At 39.3% G+C, this 10405-nt stretch overlaps 1 protein-coding gene across 1 annotated transcript in view; it reads right to left on the reverse strand.

Annotated features, from left to right (window-relative positions):
- Nucleotides 1-10405, reverse strand: part of MOCOS (molybdenum cofactor sulfurase) — a gene marked incomplete at its 5' end in the record, with an annotated part of 124345 nt that overhangs the window by 25941 nt on the left and 87999 nt on the right. Inside the window, 2 exons of the mRNA XM_009865498.1 lie at nucleotides 6979-7422; nucleotides 10273-10389. Of these exons, the coding sequence (XP_009863800.1) occupies nucleotides 6979-7422; nucleotides 10273-10389 (561 nt within the window). The remainder of the gene's footprint in view (nucleotides 1-6978; nucleotides 7423-10272; nucleotides 10390-10405) is intronic.

Here is a 10405-nt window from a genome sequence, read left to right on the forward strand (position 1 = left end):
GGAGAGCAATATGGTCTCCCCTCATCCTCCTTGTCTCCAGGCTAAACAACCACAGTGCTCTCAGCCTCTCCTCAGAAGACTTGTGTTCTAGGCCCTTCAACAGCTTCACTGTCCTTCTTTGGACATGCTCCAGCATTTGAAGCATAAAAGATGAACTCTAAATAATTTGGCCACAGTGCTACCAAGTGTATTGAATACAGAAAACACATGGAAAAAATTTAAACTTAAGAAATGTATTTTAGCAACCTACTTGATTTATAATATTCTTTAGCAGTCTTTTAAGTGAGTGTAGATGAAAAATCCAGTCAACAATGAAAACTTTAGGTTTGACCGTGTCATCTGAAACCACATTGTCCAAGCACCTCCAACTATCAGCACCTCAACGATGTGAACCTTCTCCCTGTCTTTTTAGGAGAGGAATCGTAGCCCAAAGACTGCAATGTCAGCTGAAGTACAGACTTTTGTCCTTGTTAGAAATTATTCTTTGGAAAGGCCAGTATTTTTTTCTTATCTCATATAATTAAATTACAAACTGCATTTGAACAGCTGATGATCATCTGAGAGCTGCAATAATTTCCTGCCTTCCAAACCAGAAGATCTCTAATTGGTAATACATCCTTCTATGGATCCAACAGATCTTTACAGGCTCTGCAAGACATAACGAGCAGAATAAACTAAAGGAGAAAAAAGAGTAAAAAAGAGCATGAAGACGACGATTCCTAGGTCCCTACTGTAACATTCAGTTGCTTTGGTTCCACTTCAGGACAGCAGTCTTCAGTAAATAGCTTAAGTGTTTGCTTACCCTTCACTGAAGCTAAAAGCTTTTATGAGCAAAACCAAACATCTCTTTAACAAGAGCTTTAGCTAATTTTCACATGATGATAGGCATTGTAAGGACAGTTCAGGTGACTAGGTAGTAGATACTTGGAAATAATCAGTATCTTCCATTCAAAATACCCATAACAGGTCCAAAATAAAGGCAAGTAACTTCATGCTCCATTCTCATGTTCACAGTCCCTTCCTCCCCTTCCTCTGGGCATTTGCCATTGTAACAAGAATCATACCTATATGTGCCCAGCAGTGAGCCCCTATCCTCTCATGATGCTTAACATCAAGTATTTTTCCTCTCCACTCTTTAACTTACCATATTGTGTACGTGGCTAGGACTCCAATAAATAAAGTTGCAACAACAGAGTAACTGTACCCTGCTTTGGACAGAGAGTCACAGACGATCATGGAAGAGTCAGTTGGTTTGTTGCTAATACTGATACTGGAGATGATCATGGAAGAACATACACATTTCTATTCTTAGTACTTAGGCATTTGACCTGTGTTATTTCAAAGAGGCTGAAGGGATTGTTAAATGATTGCGAGCAACTGAATTAGAGCAGTTCAAGCAAATTCTGCCTGCTCTGCTTTCATTTGAGACATGGGAAGAGTGGTTCAATTTGGCTCCGTTGGATTACATCTGAGATGCCTGCCTAAGGCTAGTAGAAATGACACAAGCTGTACAGATGATCCACATCCCAGTAGACGAGCAGCAGGAGCACAGTCAGGGCACTCAAATGTCACTAAATATCTATATTTAGGCAACCAATATAGTGAAGCAAAACAACTAATAGAACAGGTTAGTAGGCATTGCAGTAAGCAGTACTGTATTACATAGCTTCTGACTTCATTCCCTGAAGTTGTCTGGCCATCTCTGACTACTGAGACAAATTAGAAGGGGGAGGACAGAAAGAAATAAGGGTCACCATGATTCTACTGACAGAAGCTAGCATACACCTTTACTCCCAGCTTGGCAGGTGAGCTAATCACTCAACATAAGTTCCTCTCTAGCTGTCATAAGCAAGGATCACTCTATAGTACAGCCAGTATATGGTATTACCCTATCTGCTTTAGCTCATTTTTCTTCTTGTAACGTAAAAATATTAATTACAAAGACATAGAGGTTTTTTGTTTGTTTGTGATTTGTTTTGTTTTGTTTTTCCCCCAGGATCCTCTTTAAAACATTTTCAGCTGTATTTTTCCATAGTAGTGTCATCATGAAGGCTAACACATTTTCTGAACACATGAAAGGAATCACTGCATAGGTTTTTAATTATGCAAGTTTAAAATTGTTAGTGGTCTTACATATAATTTATCCACTGATCACTAAGTATTTGCATTGTATTTTAAATTAAGAGCTAATTTGTCTTCTGTGTTGAGATGCAATTTTTCTACTCTGAAATCTACTGCAAGAATAATATAGTTATTAATGTTTAAAGTCCCAACCTTTTTCACTGGGCACACTGCATTATGTAATTATGCAAAAGTCATTGACATGAGAGATGTTCATTTTAAAAAATGTACGTTTAAAACACATTTTTATATTGGAAAAGAAAAAAAAAAGGTGGTCTGAGATAGAGGTTACTCCTCTTCTCTGCTTCTTCCCATTTAAGAAAATAATTGTAAAAAAAATATTTAAGTTGAGTTAGAACATTTTGCCTTCCACTTCCTGCAATGTCTACAAACCTCGTGGAACAATGCTGAACACAAACCATCCCATAGGCAGGAACACTTTATAAAATACATGCTGTAGGAACTAACCGACCTGCAGCGAACTGATGATCTTCATGGTAAGCTTCACCCTCCCAGCTGCCAAAGCACTATGCACTCTCATGTTCTCTGGAGGTCAAGCACCTCCCATACTAAAACACTCAGAATAGAAGAGAGAAATCAAGAGTTTAGGAGCGGAGGAGATTATGTAAAGAGCAGATCAAACAGCTGTTAGGTTTCTACTCATTCCTTCATTGAGCTTGTCCTCTCTCCGCTAATCATCTGTCCTGCAACCAGTAAGTCAGCAGGCAGACTTCACCAGCAGACAGGCTGCCTTGTGCACACACAGCTGGAATTTTCCACTGCACATATTATTTTAGGCAAATGCAAACAACCATATACTTAAAATAAAGCCCATTTACTACATATGCTAATGGTCTGACCCAGCATACCAGCTGGAGACCTGCATTTGAACTTATAAACCTGTGAGATTCTGCGCTCAAGTATCCAAGTGCAAGATCATAGAATCATAGAATCACAGAACAGTTTTGGCTGGAAGAGACCTTCAAGATCATCGAGTCCAATCTTTTCCTAGCCCTATCAACACCACTAAACCATATCTTTCAAGGCAACATCTATCCATCTCTTAAACACCTCCAGGGATGGCAACACAACCACCTCTCTGGGCAGCCTGTTCCAATGGCTGACAACCCTCTCAGTAAAGAAATTCTTCCTAATAACCACATGAGTGAATTTATTGTCGCTCAATATCTCTAAACTGCTTTCACCTGTACACATCAACTAGCTTAGAGCTACCTTACAACTGATAAAAAAAGAGATCAAGTTTTTTTTAATTGGGAAAATATTTGTCTAACTTTCCAATGACTGCAAAGCATCTAAAGGTATTTTACATTTAAAACATTAAACTGAATTTCAACTCTTGGTTTCTAACTGAACATCAAAGAAACGACAAGCCACATAATTATTACTTCAGAAGTTTACTGAAGTAAGGAGACCATATAATGTGAACTATGAGGTCTGTATGACAAAGACCATTAAGAGGCTTGCAAAGGAATAATTTCCTATGGGATTCAATCTTCTCATGATAAAGCCTAGAAATTCAGGCATAATCAATATTTTAAAAGGCAAAATGATTTTCAGTATTTGATTCTATTTAATTCTGGTAAGGTTTCTCTAGCATGTCTCGCTTCAAACTCCAGAGCCATGTGGCATGGGTAATTTTCCCTTTTCAGGGTGATAGAGGCTGAAGACGCAGGTAGTGACATACATAGATCTGGGGAGGGTGATGCACTCTGCAGTTAGTGATAATACGGGTTCTGGCAGAAATGGCTTTCTATTCTACCTTTAGCCATCTGGTAGAGACCAAGCCACTGCATGATTTAGAGCAAGATTAACTGATTTTTAAAGCTTATTACAAATGGTGGGCTGTAAGTTGCCATTTGCACCTCTTCTACAGGCAGACAATGAGATCAACAGATCTTCCTCAGGCTGGTAATAAATGTGCAACAGGTCTAGAAGTGTCACTCCGACCTTTGGGAACAAAAACCTGAAGAACGCCTCGTGGACAGCAAGAAGATCATGAATCCAAATACATTTTCTTTGGGGATTTACTTTGATACTGAAAATAACAAAAATCAATCAATGTTTTGGCTTCATCTCCTGGCCTGATCTCTTCATGCACTGAAAGCCCTTTTTCATCATATCTATTTCATCAACTTCTCCTGTTCTCTCACATATACTCATGTATCTTCTACAAACTAAGTAGATATGCACAAAAAATGCTCTTTGAGAAGAGAAGGAGATGAATTAAATGCTCCTGATAGTCAACTTCCAGTCCGTTCCAATACCATATACCAAAGTCGGTACATATTTAATTGTATATGACGCTTTGGCACTTCAGGCTCTGATGGAGTTTAGCTTACTGGGTTCTAATGTGGCTTATGTTTTGTTATGAAAAAATGTCATAGAATCATAGAATGGCATAGGCTGGAAGGGACCTTAGAGATCATCTAGTCCAACCTCCCTGTCATGGGCAGAAACGCCTCATGTCAAACCAGAACACACAAGACTTCAAAAATGATTCAAGGCATGTAAAACTAAACCTCATAACATAGTTGCATATTTAGTGTCTGTGTTTTTAAACTATTCGAATTAGCTAGTGTTAGCTGTGCAATCCAAGCTGCCTTGGATTCCTCCTGTAGTCAATGGAAAGAGACAGAAATATCCAGGAACATTTCATTTTTCCTTCTGCAGATAACTATTTTATGATAAGATTAATTAGCATGTATTAGAAGGGGCGTGGCTAGTAGATCGAGAGAGATTCTCCTCTCCCTCCACTCTGCCCTGGTGAGGCCACATCTGGAACACTGCATCCAGTTCTGGGCCCCTCAGTTCAAGAAGGACAGGGAACTGCTTGAGAGAGTCCAGCACAGAGCCACAAAGACGATGAAGGGAGCGGAACATCTCCCTTATGAGGAAAGGCTGAGGGAGCTGGGTCTCTTTGGCTTGGAGGAGACTGAGGGATGACCTTATTAATGTTTATAAAAATGTAAAGGGTCAGTGTCAGGAGGATGGAGCCAGGCTCTTCTCAGTGATGTCCAATGACAGGACAAGGGGCAACGGGTGCAAGCTGGAGCACAGGAGGTTCCACAAAAACATTAGGAAAAACTTTTTCCCTGTGAGGGTGACAGAGCCCTGGCACAGGCTGCCCAGGGAGGTTGTGGAGTCTTCTTCTCTGGAGACATTCAAAACCCGCCAGGATGTGTTCCTGTGCGATCTACTGTAGGTGATCCTGCTCTGGCAGGGGGGCTGGACTAGATGATCTTTTGAGGTCCCTTCCAATCCCTGACATTCTGTGACTCTGTGTGATTATGTGATCTATTTCTCTCTGCTTACAGAATACCATCTAACTTTTGGGGGGTAGCTTGAGGTATGATGAACCTTGCTTTCACACAGGGCCCATTAACACACACTCAGCACAACTATATGTGTGGAATAAGGATTTTCCACCTCCATATAAAATTGCAGTTCTGTTTGCCAGAGAGTACCAGGTTTATATGAATTTATCACATACAGTCATTCCTCCTCACAGAGATTGAAGAGAAGAAACCTGGCTCAGCTTGTGGAGAAACATAAGCTGCCTTTCATGCTGAGGTACGTCTTACCTGCTCCTGGGCACAATCACTTCAAAGCCTTCCTAGCACCGAATGTTGTGGTATGTATCTCACAACACCAGCTTGCACGTTAAAAATAGAATTTAACCCCAAAGGAGCTTGATACTGCCACAACATATTTCAGCAGCTTCTCTAGGTTCTCTAGTGTATTATGGCTTCTGTAATACAGCTATAAATGCAACATGTAAACAAAGGTTAAAACCTTTTCACAGGAAATGTGGGATTACTTTGATTTTCTAAACAGTTTGGTTTAGTAGGAGGTTAATAAGGCATGGAAATTGTTTGTTTAGGTCTCATTTAATGCTCAAAATTGTGCATCTGAATTAAAGACATCATAAGCCAAACCAAATTTAAAACTTCAGCTGTTTTGTTGATCAGTTAGCAGTCTTTGCTTTAATTCCCCAGCCTCTCTTTGCATTAAGAAAAAAGAATAATAAATCATGGTCAAATTTGAGGAGAAATCATACTTTAAATGCAGGTGATTTGTCCCTGGATTTGACCCCAATTTCCACTCAAATGTGAGACAATGACCTATACCAGCAAGTATTTGTGGGGAAAGTTATACCCATATTGACATTCATTAAATCACTTTCCCAGCATGGTACTGAGCAGAGTCACTTTCTAGGTCTTGTGTGGGCCATACACCTATTTCACGATGCATTATTAAAAAAAAAAGTCACAGCCTAAGGTGATGATATTATTAACTTGGTAAAAAAGCAATTAAAATCTTCAAAGAGTGAACTTTCAAACAGTGCAGCAACACTTAAATGTCATATTTCTGTTGAAAATGTATTTTTAATGATAACATTTCTTTGTAATGTAAATCAGCCTCCTCTCAATTATAACATGTTAATCAAGTTATTTCTCAATTGCCGCCTACCCATCAATGCCTACAAGTCCATCACATGTCATTGTGTAAAAGCATACCAATTACTTGATTATATTATAGTGAAGTTTTGCAAATCGAACCGGTTTCTTCAAGACTGCGTATTATGTGCAGATTTGTCTGTTGGGGGGGAGGGAAGTGCAGAATTTGCATCCTGCAAATTCAGGGTAATTGAAAATCTTTCCAAGTACCTTAGTATGCAGGACTTGACCCTAAAAATTGGAGAAAAGGATAAATGGGTACCCAAATAACTGCTTCCTAATACCTTATGCACATGCTATTCTCGGTTGATGTGTCTGACAGGGATAAGCAAAAACATAAGGCTGAGATGAACATTTAAGAATTATTCAAAGTGTATACCTCAAATGCAGAGCAGGATTTGATTGGGTAAAGGTAAATATTGGTGACAGTGATGGGCTTGCCACCTCTTCTACATGTTGGTACTGCAGTCTCAGAAACAGCTGCTCTTATGCTTTCCGCCTCAGACGCCGGTGGCTGCCAGTTGACAGTTGTGTTTGTTGCAGACGAATTATTCCCGAGTTCTCTGTCTGAGATGTGCGGTATTGGAGACAATTTATCTGCGTTGCTAAAGGAAAGGTGGTCATCTGGGACAGACTCTGTTGTCAGCTTTGTAACAGACTGAAAGGGGATCTCAGTTTCTGACTTGGAGAGTCTGGTGGCTATGATGAATTTCAAAAAAGCCTGTGCATCTTCAAAAGAAGACATGTAGCCAAAGGATATTCTCACAGAACCAGTGGGACGTCCATCAATTAAGTCTATATCATCTCCACAGACATGGCCAGCCTAGTTTGAAATAGGAAGAAAATCAGAGAGCTATTATGACAAACTTTGCTTTATTTTCCTCTCATTTTACATAGTTATTAATGAGTCTCTTAATTCCAACCTGGAAAACTGTTTTCAAATATACAAAGATAACTGACGAATTTAAAGAGAAAAGGGAGAAAACAATCCCAACCACCTTATTCATGTTGGAAAGAAGATAATTTTGAGATGCTTGTCCTATTCTACCCTAAGGTAACAGAGACTTCTCAAAAACACGTCAAAAATCAGAAAAAGTTTGTATGTCCCAGGATGACTTGTTAGCTAGGGCAATCTCCAGGCGTATTCCAGCCTCATCTGCATAGTTCACCAGGCTTTAAACTGAAACACTATGATCAGGTAAGTGAACAAACTATGAGACTGCTGATTTTTCTGGGGCAGTTATCTTGACATTTGCTCTCAGAACAGTTCCATTTGATGCTATCAGTGGCTTTTTCACGGCTTGTGTTTAATAGTCCAATGGGCAGCTATACAGCTGAGAAGTGGTCTGGGATATTAGCAAAGTAGAGACTTGAATCTAGAGCTCCAACATCCAAAGTGAAGTCACTCGTCATTGGGGTACGCAGTAAATTTCTTGCTGATGCAGTCAAGACATTCCTTTCAGGATGGAAGGAACTAGACTTCCGCTAACATTTCCTCTTTCCTCCTTTGAAGAACATAGGTTGCCCCTTGAAAAATCTTTGTTGAAAAATGCTTCAAATACCCTAACAGTAAACTCCACATAGATACCCTTCCATTTGATATGTTCTCCTTCAGTAAGTGGGTCAGTAAATGCTGCCATTCACCTTCAGTGAGACAAGCTGGAAATCCCCTTTGTTCATCCACCTAACATTATTTCACCAGTGGACACGAGATGTAGTCCTAGGTTTCTTTGGCTTGTTTGTTTGGTTTTTTTAATCAAAGTCTAATTTATTTATGCATTTCTGTTACATGAAAATGGAAGTGTGAATTGATTATTGGCTTGAGGGCTTTTTAAAGAAAGAAATGTCACAGTTCAATGGTCATACATGCCATTTATGCAAGGAGAAACAAAAGAAACATGTCAAAGCATGCAACAGAGCAGTAAATATTTTAATGTGGTGTGATGTAGTTTTTATCCTTAACTGAGCAGTGGCAACGCTTGCAAAATTAGGTTGCATTTGTTAATATACATGTAACCCTTCTGCCAAGGATTGAATGACCAACTGAGAAAAAAGGTTCCTGCTGTGCAAATAAGTAAATGAGTTCCTACTTAAGATTCTAAGAAAACAAACTATACTTTTCCAGGGACCCTTGAGGACACAAAGTCCTCTCTCTCAGGCATTTTATACATGGAAATCTTCATCAAGGAAGGAGGAATACAGCCAGGCCCCAGTGAAAAGGTAAAACTGATGTATATGTGCAAATGTGATAAAACATGCCTTGCCCTACATGGTGATGTTGTCAATAACTCATCCAGATCCTTCTCAAAGGACTGATGACAATGTCCCAGAATAATGACTGCTTGGCTGCACCACCTCATCATACTACTTATGGTAGACTCTCTCTTTGTAAGTTTGGGTTTGGCCTATCTCTGTTTAAATGTTCAGCTTTATTAACATGATACAGACCTACAAGATGCCATCCACTCCTTAGCAAAACCCTCCTTATATAAAGAGATCCAAGGGCACTGCAGGTGGTCATGTGCCATTTTGCACTTCAGCAGAAGGGAAGACTTTTTTTCTCCATTCTCGGAGAATCTTGGGGAACCTGCTTCCCCAGAAATAACCAAGCATCGCTCAATTGCTCTTAGACAGACTATCCATGAGGAGACCATGGACATGGAGCCTTTCATGGTACATCAAAGCATGGTTTTGCCACGGGAGGTATTAAAGAGCTCTCCCCCTTTAAGAACTTGTGCTAGCAATCTTGCACACACACGTGTCTGCAAAAGTTATCTAAATGTCTCTGTGAAATTATAAGGGAGCTATAATGTCAATATAGCCATTATAATTTTTATCTTCTGAAGAATACCATTAATAAAATTTTGGATTATTCTGTATTAATTTACTGTAATTTCAAACTCAGACAAATATGCAGACATGAAGCGCCCCCCACTTCATTGTAATACATTCTGTCACACAACTTGTGATTACAATTTATGGAAAATGTCAGTCATCTAAATATAGTTATTCAATTCATCTGCTAATAATCTAACACATCAGCAATCTATGTAGGAGCCATCTAAATTTACTTCACTATCTGAAATTCACTGTGTATTCTCATTTATGGTTTCTTGCCCAGTTTCTCTATGACTTTTAAACTGTGACCTCCAAAAGCAATAGGTCTATAATACTTGAACTTATTAAGTACATTTAAAGATACTTAAGGAACAACATGAGGTGAATTGTCCGGGAACTTCTGTTCTGCAGGAAGTTGGGATTTCATGGAATTCCAAATCAGAACAAGAAGCCATAATTTCATATTCTCCAATGAAATAAAACCAAGAAATATATACTGCTTTAGATCCATCAAATTACTTTGTTTCAGCACCTCATTTCAATGAACTGAATTTCAGTTCATTTAGTTCTTTAATGCAGCAACTGATTTGAAATATCAGAGAAAGTAAATCAAATTTACTTTCATTCTAAAAGTTGCAGAGACTCAAAACCACAGGACATGGCACACCTACTTCAGCTTTTAACTAAGTAGGGTTTTTTTCTGATACAGATTTTCTCCTCTCCTTCAACCATCCTTAGGAAATTCAGAACTGATAGCCAGAGGATGTCTCCTGGGTCACTGAATCTAGGCATTTTCCGTGGGCAGTATATCATGTAATGTCATTCAGAAACTAACCTGCAGGTTCCTTTGGATGTCCTCATTGCTTATACCCAAATGCATCTGGCAGGCTCCTGTGTTACAGAAGCAACCTGTGCGGACATGTATGTTGTAGAGACTGGCCATCTTGTCCACCTTCCCAGTTCAGCAG

This window comes from Apaloderma vittatum, unplaced genomic scaffold, assembly GCF_000703405.1.
Source record: "Apaloderma vittatum isolate BGI_N311 unplaced genomic scaffold, ASM70340v1 scaffold6260, whole genome shotgun sequence".
In the NCBI taxonomy this organism is placed as follows: Eukaryota; Metazoa; Chordata; class Aves; order Trogoniformes; family Trogonidae; genus Apaloderma; species Apaloderma vittatum.